The sequence below is a fragment of the Oxyura jamaicensis genome, chromosome 1, assembly GCF_011077185.1.
Source record: "Oxyura jamaicensis isolate SHBP4307 breed ruddy duck chromosome 1, BPBGC_Ojam_1.0, whole genome shotgun sequence".
Classification (NCBI taxonomy): Eukaryota; Metazoa; Chordata; class Aves; order Anseriformes; family Anatidae; genus Oxyura; species Oxyura jamaicensis.
In genome coordinates, this window is record NC_048893.1 from 172,926,702 (window position 1) to 172,945,414 (window position 18,713).

An 18,713-nucleotide genomic window follows, 5' to 3' on the forward strand; every position below is an offset into this window, starting at 1 on the left:
TATTCTTGCCCTTGAGGAACTTGGATCTGAGGCTGAGCTTCTTAATAAAGGTTTCTTTTACCCAGGGAAGTGGTTGAGTCACCATCCCTGGAGGTCTTTAAAAGGCATTTAGATGTAGAGCCTAGTGATATGGTTTAGTGGAGGACTTGTTAGTGTTAGGTCTTGGAGGTCTCTTCCAACCTAGATGATTCTGTGATTCTCTTAGAGAAGTTACGAGGGCTTGTGGCTATCCCTGAAGTTCTGATGAATGCTAGAAAATGTGTTGATCCTCAGTACTACATTTGCAGAGCTTGGGAAGTTCTCTGAAATAGTCTTTCCATTTCCTCCATGTGAGCTTAAGGCCTGTCAGTTAGATTAAAGGGACGGAGGCTGGGGGTAGGCACTGAAGTCACCTCCTTCTGGTAGATGGTTTCCATGAGTTGCAATATATCTGTGTATTATTTTCATGCAATAAGGGGTGAAAGTGCTGTTGGTGTATTGCACTCTGTGCTTTTTACGTAGAATGTGATAGAGGATGATCAAATTACAGCTGGTCACCTTAATGTCCTGGTTTGTTTAAGGACGAAAAGAAGAAAACGTGAATTCTTCTGCAGGTTCAAGTAGTTTCCCCATTGAGGTTTGGGAGAAAATGACAACTGTAAAACTACTCAGAAGTGCAGACATCTTCTTGTCAAAGTACAAATGAGTTCTAACCCTTTTTAAAATGTAATTTGAATCAAGGCTTATGTCAGTATGTAGTGTTTCAGTAGGTGGCATGTTAGGCTCTCAGGACTGTTTAGGAACACATTCAAGACTGGCCAGAGCTGTCTGCTGTATAATGAACTGGTAGTGTTGTGCTTTATTGGCTTGTACCAGCTGTCATACTTCGTTTGGTGTCTGCCTTTGTACAGACTTGGTTCCCCAGGGGTTATGCCTTGCTTTCCATGATTGCTTGATGAAGAATATGATTTATGAGGGATTAAAACAGATTACCAGTTGGATCTGGGAACAGTAACTATGCACAATAAATTGCTTGAAGCATGTCTTAGTCCAAGTAAGAACTAATTTTTTTGGACTCAATAGTCTTGCTGTAGGCAAGGATCTAAATTATCAGCGGTTCATGAGGCTACAATTTGAAGGTGCTGCATTTAACTGTGATTCATGTCCTCAGTACTTGAACACAAATAGGCAAAGCAGGATTTATAGAAAGCAGCAGCCAAGTCAGACTGACTTCAGGAACTGTTTCCAAATCCCATCCCCCTCGGTGGAGTCTGACATCCTTATGGCAGCAGCAGCAGCTCTGCTAGCAGTCTCAAAGCGGTATAGGAAGTTCTTGTACCATTCATCTGAAGTGACTGGTGTTCCAGAAGAAACATAAACCAGGGGCTCTTGTGTAATCGAAGCTTCCCTCAGACTCCGAATTCTTACCATAGTTCTCTTGCAGTTGAAGTCTTACCCTTTATTCTTCCAACCTGCTTTCTGTCTTCATGTCTAGAACTCACTCGAGCACTTGAGTCTTTCTAAGAAAGGAGGAACTTATCTTTCAGTTTCTTTGATTAATTTAAGCAGGTTGAAGCACTTTTTTTTCCCCCTATGCCTTCTCCATTTACTTGTTTCAAAATGCTTGTAACTTTGGAGGGAACAGTTGCTTCTGTTTCATTTCAGTAGAATAAGAACTGATACATTTTCTTGGCTGTTGGCACAGATAGCTCACAAGGCCGAAGTTGCAATTGGGTGAAGGATGCATATACCTTTTCCCAGGATTTGCTGGGCTGAGCTGCTTCAGAGGCACATGGGAGAGCCGCAGGAGAGAATTTTTGAGTCACCTTTGATTTGAAAATCAAGTAGTGCAGAATTACTGCTGTGGAAGATACTGCCTCAGTGAGCTGCTAGTAACCTGAAGTAGCAAATAGTATATCATGTCAAGTAATATTTCTTTTAATATAGCTCTAGGAGACAGATGTAAACACACAGTGTAATGTGTTGCTATGACACCTGTTGGTTTCATGCTTTGAATTCAAAATCTTTTCACAGTTTAGAGGAAAAAAAGAGATGCTTGGCAGAAAAGTCTGTTGAAATGTGAAAAGACACACTATGATGGAAGTCTGAGATGCTGAGAATCTGACAAAGACATTTAGTGCTTAGAAATGTTAAGATTTCCTTTTATCAATAAATGAAAGGTAGCTCTATTTGTCCCTTACCATAACATCTGGAGACTACTCGAGGTTGCGGATAGGCAGGTGGGGTAAAGTAGAACTGGTACACCAATTGTATTTTTTAGAATGAGTCACTTCTAGGGATAAAAAATCCTATTGTAGTCACAGTAGTGTACTTCAAGCAATGCATCTCTAGGAATAACGCTACTGTGTCATTCAGTCTTTGAATCATTTATTTTTTTAAAGTTTTTAGTTTGTAAAGGGTGACAATCTTCAGGGAAGACATCAAGTTATTTGGTCTGTCACATGAAGGCCCAGTAACACGAAATGTTACTTTGTGAAAATTGTGGATGTGTCTTCCTTAACTTGTATTAGGTTGGCACGTCTATGGTCTTCTGCAGCGTTCTGATAAGAAGTATGATGAAGCCATCAAGTGTTACCGGAATGCGCTCAAGCTAGATAAGGATAATCTACAGATCTTGAGAGATCTCTCTCTGTTGCAGATCCAGATGAGGGATTTAGAAGGATATAGAGTAAGTATTCTGTTTAAACTCCTATTTAATACTGTTAGTATTCTCTTGTTACATTCCGTTATTAATTGTTTTATTGGTAGTAATTTGGTTACTATTTGGTTTTGATATTTCAAACTAGAAAGTGTTTTAGACCGTTGTTTTGGAAAGTATGAAAATGAATTGCAGCAGAGCTCCGTATAATGTTGGGAGCAGATCCCAGAAGTAAGATTATTCTATTAAAATTTGACTAGTGAATCACCTTTTTAAAATTCTAGCTGTGAACTGATTTTTCATTAAAATACTGAATATAAAAAGGATAAGGCTTAAAGCTTAGCAAGTGAGAGTACTTGCATTATTGTGTAGTATTGCAAACAACGTTTTGGTTGCGTGTACTGAGGGCGTTCTTTGTTAGAAATACGTTCTCATGAAACTGAACTTTGTTAGATGGTGTCATAAAAGCGAGCAAAGAAACAAAATAGCTCTTACGGTTTTGTGAGGAATTTTTTCTTTGTTATGACTTGCAGGGTTTTATTAGGGCTTATTGGATTAGAGCTGCCTATCCTATAAGAAGTGCTTTTGCAAACAACAAAGGTTTCTCTGAAAGTCTATAGAAATTAGTACTATTTGCATTGTCTCAAGAACAATTCCAAATATGGATAATGGTGTGTTTTATGAATTTTTTATGGAATGTTGTGAGATGCGTTGCTCTGCTGAAAGTGCTTTGAATGTATCCTGAGGGCTTTAATAAATAGTGACTGCTCCCTCCACCAAAAGAAACAAAAACAACAAACACAACCAACCAAAAAAAACACCCCAAAACCCAGAACATCTCCACACCCTAGGTTTTATTGAGGATATGGGAAACTTTTGCCCCATGCAGATTGGTTTCTTGAATCCCAGTACAGATTTTATCACAAATAAAAACTTTGAATTTGTGTAAGATCTGAGTCAGTGGTTTCAAAATAGCTGAACTGATTTGGCTGCCAAAGGGAGAAGTGTTGGTTTCTTTTCATCCTCTTCCATATGAAGTAGAGGGCTGGATTGTGGTTTTCCACATTAGTTGATCTACTTGACTGGGCATGTTGAATTTGCTAAGGGAAGAGAAACAGATAACCGAGATGTGGTTTGGCTGAAGAAGGGAGGTCAGAGAAGCACTGCAGCACAGTAAGTATCCGGACCTTGTGCCTGGGCATGAGTGGAATAGGACTGCTCTTTGAGCAGCAGTGGGCTTGTGCTTTTTTAGTGGAACCCATTGAGACTTCGAAGCTATGTCTTTGGAAATAAGGGGACCCTAAGAGGTACTTTTGACAATGATGCTTTTTGTATACCAATAAATAGATTTTTATGCATTGTGCCGTAACTCCTATATTTAGACTCTAAACTTTTATGACAGAAATATGCTTCTTTTCCATATGCTGTTAGAATTTCAAAAACCGTCTGGTTTAGAGCTTTTCAAAGATCTTTTAAATTGTTAGTTGTAGTGGTGATAGACCATGGTAATGATGTAGTAACTCTTAACATTTTTTTTAAATGGCTTTCCTTTTCCTCAAGGAGACAAGATACCAGCTACTTCAGCTGCGCCCCACACAACGGGCTTCCTGGATTGGATATGCAATTGCATACCATTTACTTAAAGATTATGATATGGCCTTAAAACTACTTGAAGAGTTTAGAAAAACCCAACAGGTAAGACGTCCTAATCTAAAAACAAACAAACAAAAACTCTTCGTGTATAAGAGACAGTCTGAAGAATTAGTTCTTCATGGTTAGGAAGAACTAATTAGGAAGGTATTTCTATTATTTGTGGAGCTTTCTTCTATGAACATTTAGCTCCTGGAAATGTCTTCCAGGAGCTAGCAGCTGATACAAATTATAAGGATCACTTGTTCCCTGGCAATAAGCTGTTAGGGTTGAAGAAGTAAGGGTAGACTGATGTGGAATAACTGAGTAGCTTGAAGTCTGTGAGACTCTTAGCTAAAGAAAACCGGTGATGATAGTGTCCCTCCACAGGAGGTAAACTTCAGAAAATATTGTTCAGTATTGGCTATGTGCATGTATACCCTCTTACTTTCTCCTACCATAATCTGGAATCATTACACCTCTACAAAGAACGTGAAAATACACATGTTCATTTTGCATGCATCTATATATTACTCACTTAAAATCAATGCTTGGTGTCAGAGCTGCATGAAAGCAGAGCTAGAAATTCTTCTGGTTGAGGAGATCTGGTGTTACTGAAACTTGTTGGAATAAATCAAATGATACAAGACTAAAATCCCCAAGTATGACTTTTTTAAAGAGATACCATTCACTTCTGTTACTGGTAACTTGGAGTTATAAAGTCGGAATTAATATAACAGTGGATGCATTCAATATTGTGTAACATAGAAAAAACATGTTTATAGAGGTCTTCAACTTGTGGGATGTGCTGGAAATACCATGCACAGGTACTAAAATGTTACCTGATTTATAGGTTGTGATTATTGTTGTGTTTTTCGAACAAAAATGTTGCATCTTGTCTAAGATAAATGCATTTGAGATTCTGTCATGCTGCCAGAAGTGGAATAACTTGGAAAAAGCAAGTTAGTGGTTGCTAAGAGTGTTTATGTCTTGATTGGGTATCATGTGGTCAAATATAAGACATTGTAAGCCAGGGATGTGTAGCTTGAAAGCCAAAAACAATAAATCGGGCCATCTCTTATGAGTGTTTAATAACCAAATTCATGGTTCTTGCATGAACCAGCAGAGCCCTATCCGAGTCTGATGTTGTAATTAGAAATAATATATAATAGATGGGAAACTGCAAATGATGGACTGTAAGAAAGTGAGGTTTTCTTAAGGACCAGGAGGGCCTAACAGTTGTGTTGGCTCATTGGAGAGAACGGAAGTGATACTGCTAATGTTGCTGTCTTTTCTAAAAGATTGTGTGTGAATATGCTTGTCTGGGGGCAGTCGTGATGACACTCTTCAGTCTCGTAAGCCAGATTCAAATACCATCTGCTATAGATTAAAATGTTAAATCAGTTGAGTCTGTTGAAGTTATCACAATGTTTAAAAATAAATAAATAAATTCTGAGTAGTTCTCTTGCTCTGATGCCATTTTTTAGTAAGACTGGAAATATTTGGGTAATTTCTGTAAGACAAGGGTTTGTACTCGAATAATACAAACAACATGAACTGTTCAACTGTTGCTCAGCATAATACTGATCACATGGGAACAACAGAAAAGCTGTTTAAGCATTTGAGGAGAGAAATATGCCACGAGTGTTGGACAACATGAACGTATAGAAAATCAGTTAGGTCAAGCCTTTCCTCTTTTCTGAAATCGGTTGATGAAGTTATGTAAGGTATTGTGACTTCCCCCCCAAAAAAACATTAAAAATAAAGATGACCACATTAGTTTCCATTTCTCTTTCAAATAAAGTTTTGTGCCTTGTGCTTTTGTGCTTTGCTGTACGAGCTCACTGAGATGTGCAGGCTCGCACAGAGTGCAGCTGCTGGAAGTGAAAACTGTTTTGGGTCCAGAGCAGTTGGGATAGCCCTAGAAAAATCACAGTTCAATTTCGCCATGTTTTGACTTTTCCACAGTAGTTCCCAAATGTGCTGTTTGTGCAGTCTGTGGATATTTAAGTCTTGTGCTTAAAATGGTTGAATCAGAGGAGGTATGCTTCTTGCTTGTTTTACTTGCCAAATCTCCCTTCTTGCCCTGTAGCTTGTATTCACTCAAACTTAATAGATGAACTTTTATGACTTGATGGAATATTGCATGTCACTTTGATAAAAATGGTGGTGGTATTCACCATTTAAAAGGAAGGGTTGAAAAACTGTAGGGCTTCCAAGTTACGAGTAAATGGGAGTCCTGAGCAAGCTGATGCTTTTGGGGAGTTTTATGGTAATTTGTATTAGGCTTCATGCTGTTTACCATTTTTGATTAATGAACAAAGAAGTATAAAATGAAGAAAGAAGTATAAAATGTTATGTAAAATGCTGCTGCTGTAATAACTGTTAAATAATGGCACTGTAGGGTGATCATTATCATTTACTTGGATTACTCAGGCAGCTCTGTCCATTCGGATGTGAATTAACACAGCCAAAACCAAGCAGTAAAGCTAAGGAAAAGATCAAGGAACTGACATTTTAGTGATTGTGAGTACGTTAAGGTGCAGTATTACAAAATAACGGAGCTAACCCAACTACGAGCTGTTGCCAAAAGCGGCAATGTGGCGTCCTGTGTGCTCCCACTGCTTCCTTGGGCAGCACTGTTCGACTCCCAGAGGGCTGGCTCAGGAAGCCAAAGTGACAGAAATATAATCACTGTTTTTGAAGGATTGATTGGCTGAAGTGAACAACTGTGAGGTGAGAGGGGAAAGGAAAGGGAATAATAGAGGGAAGTGAGCTGCCTCTGTTGATCCAGGCTGCAGTTAGATTGGCTTAGCTTACTGTAAAATTGTCCCTCGGGGCAGGCTTCTGGGTGAAAAGCCGAAAAGACCCCTATTTCTAAGAAGAAATAGGAATTTTATCTATAGAGCACTGATTACTGAGAGATCACTATTTTTTGATGACCCTGTTCTTAAAAATAAATAAATAAATAAAAATAAAAACAATATGGAAAGATAGAGGACAAGAGAAATTGCTGTTTAGTGAAAGGTGGAGATTCCATTTGTTTCCTGCAAGCAGAAAAAAAGGTGATTGTAGTCCAGTTTAGATACTGATTTTTGGTAAGAATGATAGCTAAGAAGATTGCTTAGAAAGGAGAAACAAGGACAAGTAATAGCTAGAAACTGAACAACAAATTGAAATGATACATCACTTTTTGCCACTGACAGTTTTATTCTAATGGTTAAGTTATCGTTGGGAATGGTGAATTTTCTGTCTCCTAGTCTTTCAAGATTTAGATCAATGCTGCCTGCCATCTGGAAGCTGTAAATTAGCCAGATGCACGATATTTCAGTCAAAAACAGGTTATGAGGTTGAATGCAGAAATCACTGCAGGAAATATGACAGCCTGTGCTGAACAAATTAAATCAGATGATTTAAGAGTCAGCTCAGAATCGGCGTTTTAGGAACCGAGGTGTAAAACAATTATGCAATTTGTTTTACCGTTGTATGTCCCATTTTTCCTTTCTTCTTTTCCAGAGCAAAAATTTTATTCTTAATTTTTTATTCCTAATTTCTGCATCAGGCCCACAATTACAGATATGGACAGAAAACCTCTGGAGTTTTGGGGTTCTGCTTTAGGTATGTCTTGGCTGCATCTTGTCACATTCTTTCAGTGACAGTTATGCTAGGGCATCTACAGTTGTAAAATTGATTACTTTTCTCATCCAGGAGAAGAAATTTCTTCTGAAACAGCTGAACTGAGATGAAGAGAAAGTTGGACATCTTGTGTACAAGACATTAAAAACTATTCTGGGGGGAGGGAGAAGTAAAGATGTGCTGTGCAGCAATTACAGTGGTGTGTGTGGGGGGGCTTTTTATGGAGTCTGTTATTCTTTAAGATAATCTAATTATTCAGATCAGGTACAGTTTGAACATAAGCCGTTTGTCTTCTGATGAATTGCATGTGTAAGTGATCATTAATCTGATTAGGTTTCCAAAATGAGCTTTTCCGAAGGTACTTTTAAAATTGCTCTGAGTGACAGTAAGCACAGCATCTTCCTATTGGATTTGCCCTATATACAAGAGGGAGTTCATTTGACTGCCATTTCACCATTTCTTTTATGTCAGTCCAGCCAGGCCAGAAAAGGTTAACTGACATCTGCTTCTTGTTCTTGGTTATTTTTTAAGGTTGTTGGGGTAATTTCTTTATATTTTGAAGGCCTACAAATAATTCATGAAGTGTCAAAAAGCTATCCTACTTGAGAAAATTAAGCGTAAGTGTATTGTATTGAAAGGGACAATAATAATACAAAGAAAATGAAGGAAAAAGAAGAATTGAAATGGTGCTCAGCAGTTTGAGTTCTGTGGTATTGCAGTAATGCTAAGCTGGAAGGCACGCTTGAGTGCTTAACTCCTGTTGCATGTGTCAGGTCTGCGAAGCAGTTAATGCTTTCCAGGGAACAATGTTTTTGTTAGCAATTTCCGATGTTTAATATGGATAAAATTGAGCCAAGGTAGAAACAGAAATGGAAATGCAGATGGAGGAAATACCCTACTCTTTTTCTTAATCAAGTATACCTTGCTAGCTGCTGACTTGAGGATGTACATGGTCTAATCTTGTTTGTTCCATTAGCTATCATTTGCTTCTTCAACAACTAATAAAAATAAACAGCGTTCAAATGCTGTTACTCTCAGCCCCCAAACTGATGTTCGTTGTCAAAAATACACCTCTTTATATTTTATTTACTTATAATGTGTTTCAGAGTGTTTCTTTCAACAAGGAAATCTTCCTACATGAAAACATACAGTACTGTAAAAGCTGCCTCTGAAAATTCAAGGAGTATGCAAACAGGAATGTTAAATCTCAAAATGGATCTGTACTTAGAGAAGAGCTGGACGTAGTAATTTAGGACAATATTCTTTTTATATGAATATTAATTTTAACCAGTTAAATGTATTTGTTATTGTTCCTTAAATGACTTGGTTCTTTAAAGAAGACAGTGGAAAAGCTTTACTCAGGGAACAGAAAAGGAACAGTAAACCACTTGGTGACCAGTGTGACTTACAAGTGTTGCTTGCTCAGGAAGAAACAGAGTATGTAGTGTCATGGGAAAGAAAATCAGTAACGATTTATGAAGCTCAGCTGACTCTTATCTATTTTTATTACAGAAAAATAAAAAACATTTAGACGGTAACTGTCTTATCTTCTACAATTTCATTATCATAAACTGTTGTATAGATCTGCTGGGCCTTGTCCATAGTTCCTATATTTGGTCTCTGAAACTTTTGCAATTTATTTATAATTCAAGTGGCTTCTGTGTATAGTAGTGAAGAGCACTTACAATGAAATGATCTCGATGACTCTGGGAAGACTTTTCACTGCTTGAGTACGCTTGAAGGAGTTTCCCCTAGAAGGGAATGCGTTTCAGTATGTCATCCTGTTTCCGTGGCCGATGTATCAGTGGAAAGTTGGATGGCGTACTAGTTCTACCATAGCCTGTTGATATATTTCCATGCAACTGGCGGCAGACCTCAAAAGAATTATCTGTTGTTTGAAAACACTCTTTGCATTGCTTGTGCACTGTACTTCCAAGGGGATTAGAGTCTAGTACACACAGTATTTGGTTAGAGAGAAATAGTGCAGATTCCCTGTCTGGAAAAATCCCAGTTGTCAAGCTGTGGCCAGTGTTTGGGCAGTTCATCGCTCGGAAAGAGTCTGATCCAGAATTTTTGGTATATTGAAATGCAGTTTTGTGATATCCCAGCAACCTGCTACCAAACTTAGGTCAAAATTATTGTGGAGTACCTGAGTCGTTCAGAAGGAATGAGATTAGTGACATCTCTGCAAACCTAATTGAATTGTATGAGGGAAGGCAAGGATTCTGTTTTTAATTACCTGGCCACAGCGACAGAGAAAAGTGAAATACAGGAATTTCCGAAACTATTCTCTAACATTGGATATCCTGAGTGAATTTAATTTGATTGTGAATATTGGGAGCTTTACATTTTTGAATGCTTGGGATGCTTGGGTGGGTATGTGAATAGACTCGCTACATTCCATTTACTCAATCTCGTGTTCTGTAATATTGCATACAGTTGAAGTACAGGTAGATGGCATAAGTTAACTAATCTATTGCTTTTTTCCCCCTAGATTCCTCCAAATAAAATAGATTATGAATATAGTGAACTGATTTTATATCAAAACCAAGTGATGAGAGAGGCAGATCTATTTCAGGAGTCTTTAGAACATATAGAAACATATGAAAAGCAAATATGTGATAAATTAATAGTAGAAGAAATCAAAGGTAAGTCATTCTTCTTCCCTCAGCCAATTTTGTTCTAAACCTTTGCTACAGGCTCTCAGATGTGGTAAAGTATTAAAAGAAGCCATGTGAAATCTTTAAATGATTTGAGACAACTAATATTGGGGAACTGGAAACAATATTTACAATTTTGGGCTCAGTAACTTGTGCTACTAAGTGGATAGTGGATGTGGGTAGCTTAACTTGAGTTGACAGAGGAACAGAGGAGATTTCAGAAGTGATTATTTTAGTGTATACAACATTAGCTTTTTATAAATAAAAACTAATGTAGCACAGTTTTAATCTAATGAAAAACATTGTAATACAAACACTGATTTGTAGGACTGAAGTATCAAGTTGTTGTTTCCTTCTTAAGCTTTCTAGTCCATTTATCTGTATTACCTGCCTTCAGTGAGTACTGAAGTTGACTTTTTTGATTAAAGACAACCAACAGTTGCTCTCTGGGTTTGAGGGACTGAGTTCTGAATACACACAGTCACGTAGTGTAATATGTCATGTATTCTTCAGCTGCTCTTTGCTTGTGTGATTGTGCTGGGTTGACCCTGCTTAGCTCGGTACCACACAGCTGCTCATTCACCCCCTTGCCTTGCAGCCCCCCATATCAGGCAGGAGATAATATAGGTAGAGAAGAAGTGGAAAAACTTACGGGTTTAATTTATGGATTATAAAGATAGCTTAAGGGAAGAGGAAGAAAAAACGGTAATACAAAGGCAGTCACTCACCGCTTCCCAGAAACAGACTGATACCCAGCAAGTCTCCAAGCAATGACCATCTGCCCCCAAAAACCTTTCCCATAGTTTTTATTGCTGAACATGAAATTACACAGCTCTGGAAGGAAGAGTTCTTTGTTTCTTTGCAATAATCCCAACAGCTGGTTTAAATATGCATGTAAAGACATACAAATAATACTGTTTTTCCCAGGTGCTGAATGCTCCAAATTGTGCTGAGCTATGCTAACTTCAACTAGCAATTGTAATATACAGTAAATGCCTTTGTAAAAAGCCTCTTTTTCAATATCTATGTATGACTGAACCCAATTTTATGTATCTGTTTAGTAAATGTCACTGCCAAGTTATGTGTTTTCTCATGTAATTCATAGTTCTTCATTGCATTGTTTTTAGGAGAAATGTTGTTGAAGTTGGGAAGACTAAAAGAAGCTGGTGAAGTGTACAAAGAGTTAATTGAGCGCAATGCAGAAAACTGGTATTATTATGAAGGCTTGGAAAAGTCCCTACAACCTAGTAAGTTAAGATATACATTGGAAATCAGTATGATATATTATGATATAGGATATCCTTAAAACTATTCTTTGGTATATTACAGTTCTGGATGAAAAAGTTTACTCAGCATAAAATTATGTATTGTCCTATCTTGAATATGATATAGTTGTGTTTATCCATTTTAAAATTGTTCACGTATGCATGAAGCATCATCAGCAAGTGTTTTTCTTCTTGGAACTAAAGATGGTATTTGTTGCTGTGTGTGCTTGCTTGAAGAACCTTTCCTTTTGATGCATGAACTTCGAAACCAAATTGAAATTTGTTCCTATCAACCTGATTGTCAGAGTATTATTATACATCAAAAAATACAATTGTCATTCTGAAACTTGTCTAGGTGGCTCCTCTTTCCATGGTCATGTAGGGATATAAACATCTAATTCAGACATACTTTTAAAGATATGTAACTTTTTTTAGAAGCTGACTGTTCCTTGGAAGAAAGGCTGATAAATGTGGTGAAACTTGTGTTTGTTTGTTTTTTTTCCGATGCTAGTTCATATTACTGCTGTTCTATCTTTCCAGACAAATACCTAAATTGGATTTAAAAACAAACAAAAAACGACAAACGACTCTACAATATTGCAACCATGTATATTAGACTAAATAACTTTGCAATAGCAACTTCACTAAGTGTCTACTTGAACACTGGAATACGTTCCTTGTATTTCACAGTTCACTAATTAGTGGAAGCTTTATTGGAGTAATTCTGATGACATCATAAATCATAAGCCCACCAGGATACTATTTGTAGATATAGATCTGCATTATATTTCTTAACCAGCTTCTAGAAAGTTTTACAGTTTGGATTTAGTGTCTGGAAATACGCCTTGTGATTGGGGAATGTGCCCTTTGAATGTTTTTCCTAGTGTATCTGTAGAGTTGAAGATCATGATTAGTATCTCAAAATAAATCATCCAAGATTTTAATTATTCTGCTTGATAGAATGTGTTCACATAAATGTATAGTTCTTAACAAAGAACCAGTAGATTACAGTAGATTATTTGACATATTAAAATTCTATAAAGATAAAACTGTACTAATTTATAAAACTAATAATGCTACTTTATTTTTTAGGTGTTCTTAGGACTATTTCCTCCCCCATGGTAAGTTCTGGAGCTCCAACTTGTGACTTCAATTAGGCTTTTTATATGCTTTAGTTCCAATTCAAACATTACTTTAGTGTAACTATTAGAATTGCACATCTCTTGGAGCCACTGGGTAACATTTCCCCCCCCTTCCCCAATATCAGAGCTCAGAGACAAGATAAATTATTTTTCTTAGAAAGGAAACTAGAAATATTTATTCAATATGTTCTGCCATAAGCTTGATCTGTACATTGTTTTATTTAAATTGCTTGATGAATTTGAAAAATACATAAGCAAAATCGACCCTAGTTACGTGAAAACGGCATTTCAAAACAACAGATTACTTTTATTTAAATTCTAACCACATTGGAGCTCCAAAGCATATTATGGGGGAAAGGGGAGGAGTGGGAAGAAAATCTTTAACAAAAATAAAGCTATTTAAATGTTAAGGTATCAACAACTCTCATGCCACTGGCAGTGTTGTGCCCTAAGTTTGCTGTCACCAAAGGACTTAAAATAAAGGCATACTTGCATCGTTTGCCATTTGCATACCTACAACTTAGAAATATATTTTTCTGTTTTATGTATGTCTATAGCAGATGCGTAGCAAAAAACAGTTATTTGAAGCTACCAGTGTCAAACTACTGTACGAATGAGTCTGAACAGTATACAGTTGAAAGAAAACAAATGCTAGTACTTTTTGATTGAACTTGAAAGATGATTTTCTTTTAGCAGTTCACCTTTACAGTGGTTAATATTGGTACTTACATCTTAGTGTTTTCAATACACTGTTTCACAATGTTTTTGATGAATTGGAAAAAAATAGCTTGAAGTGTTAAAATTGTTCCAAGTCCAAACTGTATAAGAAATTTAACAATTCTCAACATTTTAAAACCTTTAGAAGAATAGATTTTTATCTGTTACTTATATCTATTATATTTACTGATAATAGGCACTTTAGAAGAGAGGCTTCAGATTTATGAAGAAGTTAGTAAAAGGCATCCCAGAGCAGTTTCACCTAGAAGATTACCTTTAAACTTTGTTTCAGGTAACAAGTTGCATATCTGTTCCATAATAGTTTTTTTTCTCTTTTTTTTTTTTTTTTTTTATGAGGCTGCTAAATGTGCATTTAATAGCTGTTTGTACATGTACACAAATTAGACAAATGTATTTCTTCTGGAATAGACAAAATTATTTATGTTTTAGGATTTGATAGACAAGTTCATGCACTCTAATGTGGTGGTACCAACTGTATAATGGTGTCTTCATTGATAAACTATGGTACAGAATGGTGTCCAATCTGGGGGGGAATTACTGTTCTTATTTTTTGGCATCATGCTGGTTAAAGGTCCTTAGTTATAAGGTAGGGAATATGAAGGCACTGAAGGCAGCCAGGGTATGTGTCCGTGTGTGTGTGTATATATATATATTTGTATAGCTATCTTATACTCTAATTTATAACCACTGAAAACAGTTCTAAAAGATGCTTATAACAATCAGATAGCATAGGGCCACTGAATTTCCTAACAGTTTGTATACTGGTGATGTATCGGAAAACATTTTTTGTGAATCTGTTTATAAACTGCTGTGCAGCATTTTTATCTAGAACCATTATAGCCAAAATCTATGGATTTAGTGCTGATAATTTAATAAGAATAGAAACAAACAGCAGGTGTGCAGTGTGAGTTGTTTTATTTCTAATTTTATGGCTAAGTTCTTTTCAGTGACTGTTGTTTTACAAATTATACTGAAGTACAGTGCACAAACATCCTCAAATATACATTTTTTTAAAACAGAAAACTATGCTTTTCCAAAATAGAGGAAAGTAAACAAAATAGTAAAAGCCCTAAAAATGTACACTCAGAATATAGCTGTTTAAGTCCTATAACTCCGGTAGAAGAATTTGGAGAAGAAAATAAACTACACAAGTTAGGTTTTGGCTGCCATGATATTTCTGAGTTCAGCTGCAGATTACCATGGTATCCGCTGATGTTTTCAATTTCTTAAGGTTAGCTTTTAGTTTGGTTCATTTACTGAGCGTTGCGTATATCATACCTCTAAATACTGCAGAGCATGACTAGAATACTTGTCTGTTGTTGCTCAGGAGTCTGAATGTGCATACACCTCTGTGTACCATCACAACACTAATCACTTCATAAGAGATTTAGCCTTGAAATTAACATTCATGGCTTAGTTAATCCCAGATATTGCAGTTTTTTTGAAGATACAGGGGCAAATTTTTAAGGCCATTAAACTAGGTTTAAAAAGCTATGTAACAAGTAATTGTTTTTCTTCTGTTAAAAGGTAAAAGTGCTTATGCTAATACATAGCAAACAAGTGTCCTGCAAAATGATTTTGTGTATCTTTATTAATAGTGTTCTGTTGTTGACTTTTTTTCATTATATGTTTTGCTCTGAGTTATCTTCACATCTGACAGTGTAGTCTTACAGCTAATGTAAGCTAATGGTCACTTGGTCACTTAAATAGAAATATGTTTGGTAATAAGGATTAGTTGTTCCTGTGATAGCACAACTTTAAATGAAAGCAAAATAATTCATTATTAAATCAGTTGAGTGAAATTTATCAACAAATTACTTTCTTCAGGTTTTATAAATAAGAATTTCCCTGATTTAGATCTTGTGTTTCTGTTAATCCAGCAAGCTTGTATCAGTCAGGATGAATAAGACATCCTGTGGAAAATCATCCGATAGGTCAGTTTCCCAAATGACTCGTGTTTATAAATTGAGCAGGTGAGAAATCTCATTGGCTAAAGTTAATAATGAGAATGTTAAGATGTAGAAACAAGCTGCTGTAGAATTATATTTGCAAATTTCAAGAAAGTAGAATTTTTAGTTAAATGAGGTTGCTGTCCCTGTGTGGTCAGTGACTAGTTGCTTGCAGCCAACACTGGTTCATCCAGAATCGGTGTAGAATGCTCAAAACTGCAGGCTTGTATTAAACAGGCAGTCCTTTCCAGACCTTGCCATGCACTCCAACTCAGGAACCCTTTAATTGACACAGATCTGGTCCTTCATCCTCCTGGAAACCACTTTTTTTGCAGGCTGGGTATGATAGTTAATTTTCAGACTGATCAAGGTTAGGGAAATAAAGTCCGGCAATCCAGTTTCAGTTTCGTTGACATGGCTGTAGATTTACTGCTCACGTGGCCAAGTCTATTCTGTGCATCCGTTAGAGTAGACCCTGAGCTTGGTTTTGTCATAGGTGGGTGCCTCATTGTTTTGTATGTTTCTAAGGCTTTTTCAAAGCTGTTCTACTTACTGTAAATAAGCACATACTTAAGGGAAATTGAACCTTCATTGCCTAAGCTTTAAGTTACAGTTGTTCCATCAAGAATATAAATTAGAATAACGGAAGAAACAAAGAAACTAAGATTTTTTTTTTTGTTGTTGGAGGGCAGTTACCTGTAGTGTGAGAAAACAAGTTTTAATTAATTCATCTGTAATAAAGCATGTGCTTCTAGTCAACTTGTGGACGCCTCATACACAGGTATTGGAGTTCCTATACAGAGACTAAAAAAAGACCACAGGAGAGGTAGAGGGTTCATTTAATCCATCCTTCTTCCTCAAAGCATGGGTAACGTTTATCTGTGCTATTCCTGACACACAGTTATCTAACTAAATCATAAAAAGTTCCAGTAGTGATGGAGCTTTTAAAAGATCTCCAAGGTAATCCATTCTGGTTGCTCTTACCAGTATAATTTTCTCCAGTGCATATTTAAATACCTCTTGGGTAGCCACCAGATAATCCTTTCCCTCTTTAGAAGCTTTTGCAGGTTTGTAGACTGTTACCGTGTCTTCTAGACAGTAGTCTCCTAAACACTAGCAAGTCAAGCATTTTATTTTCTGATTTTTTTTTTTTTTAATACAGAGCATATTTGCAACTTATTCTTAAATAACAGGAAAGGTGAAAACCCTCAACTGCCTTTTTTCATTTACTCTGTTATCCAGAATTGTACACCAACTAGTGCTTATATTTATATAACACTTGCAATCACTGACATATAACCAAATACACTTTTGTTTCTAGGTGAAAAATTTAGAGAACTAATGGATAAGTTCCTGAGGGTTAACTTCAGTAAAGGCTGCCCACCCTTGTTTACCACTTTGAAATCTTTATATTACAATCCAGAAAAGGTAAAATTTAGTACTTGTTTGGTTTTAATGAAATCTTCTGTGTTGAATTTTTAAAAGATTACCTACATGTTTATGTATAGATTACACTGTAACTTTCAAATAACTGTTGCAGAACATTTTTCTTTGGTGTGCTATTTTTCATTTTTTTCATGCGTATCACCATTTGATGATGATTGATCTGTGAAATGAAACTTTTGTAGACAGTTGACGTCAAAATGCTTGAAATCTGATTGATGCAGGATGCACTGTTTTTTTTTTTTTTTTTTTTTTTGAAAAATCAGAGATAACCAGCAAATGTATTTTTGTACTCCGAATGCAAGTGTGTTGAGATTCTTTGAACTTATGGTTTATGATGTCACCAGAAGTCATGATTTTCAAGTATCACACACGTGGCTATTCTACATGTATTTCTGAATTGCATCAACACATCAGTATTTGCCATGAAGGCTTGTTTCCTGTTTCCGTGTCTGGATAATCTTAGTGTTGAATTTTTGCTCTTCCAAGTTCTCCTAGTTTTGGCAAAATTGTATCATACTATAGCAACTATTTCAGTTTTAGTTTGTTGTCCCAAGCTCTCGTAACATACAGCAAAATACTAATCTTCAAACTAAAGCAAGCTAAGAAACTGTGCAGCAAATAAAAATAAAGGTCAGTCTATTCAGATGTTCCATTTTTGCTACAAGCAATACAAACACTTGGTATTCAAATCAGTTCATGACTGGTTAAGAGCAGCTTTTGTAGCTGGAAGAAAAACCTTCAATACATGATTCAGCTTTTCAACCAGCAGTGGCTATTCCTTTAGTTGAACTTAAATTCGTGAGATAATCAGAGTGAATAATAATTTTTCAAAACACTTTGCGGAATTGTTATCTGTACTGTGTGTGTCTCCTTGGTTGACATAATTCTAATAAATTCTGGTATCATGTACAGTACAAGCCTTTCTACAGTGCATATTGCTAATGCGTGTTCTTCCTTGTAAACTTGTGAAACTGCATTGAGACTTTTTTTCTTAAATAAAAAGCACTGAGTATCCAGACAGAAGGAGAAACATTGCTGCAAAAGTTTTCTCTGATGTTTGAAGTATGAAAGTGTAGAAGTAAAAGACAAACTCATTTGGCTTGGAAGAATATTTTAGCACCTGTTTTAGGCACGATGAGTAAAAAGATTAATGTGTTTTGGGACAGATTTATCAGGAAAGGCGCCTTGCTGCTAGTCATCTTCATTGTATCAAATTGGTACCTCTCAGAACCAGTAGCTTGATTCTAAAAGCTAATTAATAAGCAAAATCAAAAGCCTCAATTGCCAAATGTATTTGGATTTGTGTGCAGTGCTGGCTTCTGCAAAAGTTTTCTCTCTGTCTTCCTTCTTTTCCCAAAAGGGGTCTGTTTGCATTTCACTTAGTTCATAGTTCATGTAACCATAACACAGTAGGAATCCCTTTTTTGTCTAATTGACTAATTTTTGTCTCTGACAGTTTTAACAATTCTGAAGTTCAGGGACTAGGGGAAAGAAAAGTGTGACAAGCAATGCATGCTGTACCTTCTAGGAAAACGTACCTTGGTATCTGGCTTCTCTAAGTTGGTGCTTAATGCTTCTAACGTAAATTACTGTTATATTTTGACTGAAAA

At 36.3% G+C, this 18,713-nt stretch overlaps 1 protein-coding gene across 3 annotated transcripts in view; it reads left to right on the forward strand.

The window, feature by feature from the left end:
- NAA16 (N-alpha-acetyltransferase 16, NatA auxiliary subunit) overlaps positions 1–18,713 on the forward strand; it is a 65,437-nt gene that overhangs the window by 14,549 nt on the left and 32,175 nt on the right. For all 3 annotated transcript variants that reach the window (XR_004749514.1, XM_035322013.1, XM_035322005.1), the window contains exons 4-9: positions 2,511–2,668; positions 4,199–4,333; positions 10,398–10,551; positions 11,691–11,810; positions 13,884–13,979; positions 16,979–17,085. Coding sequence is in view for 2 of the 3 variants with exons in the window: in XM_035322013.1 (XP_035177904.1) it covers positions 2,511–2,668; positions 4,199–4,333; positions 10,398–10,551; positions 11,691–11,810; positions 13,884–13,979; positions 16,979–17,085 (770 nt within the window). In the remaining variant the exon portion in view is untranslated. The remainder of the gene's footprint in view (positions 1–2,510; positions 2,669–4,198; positions 4,334–10,397; positions 10,552–11,690; positions 11,811–13,883; positions 13,980–16,978; positions 17,086–18,713) is intronic.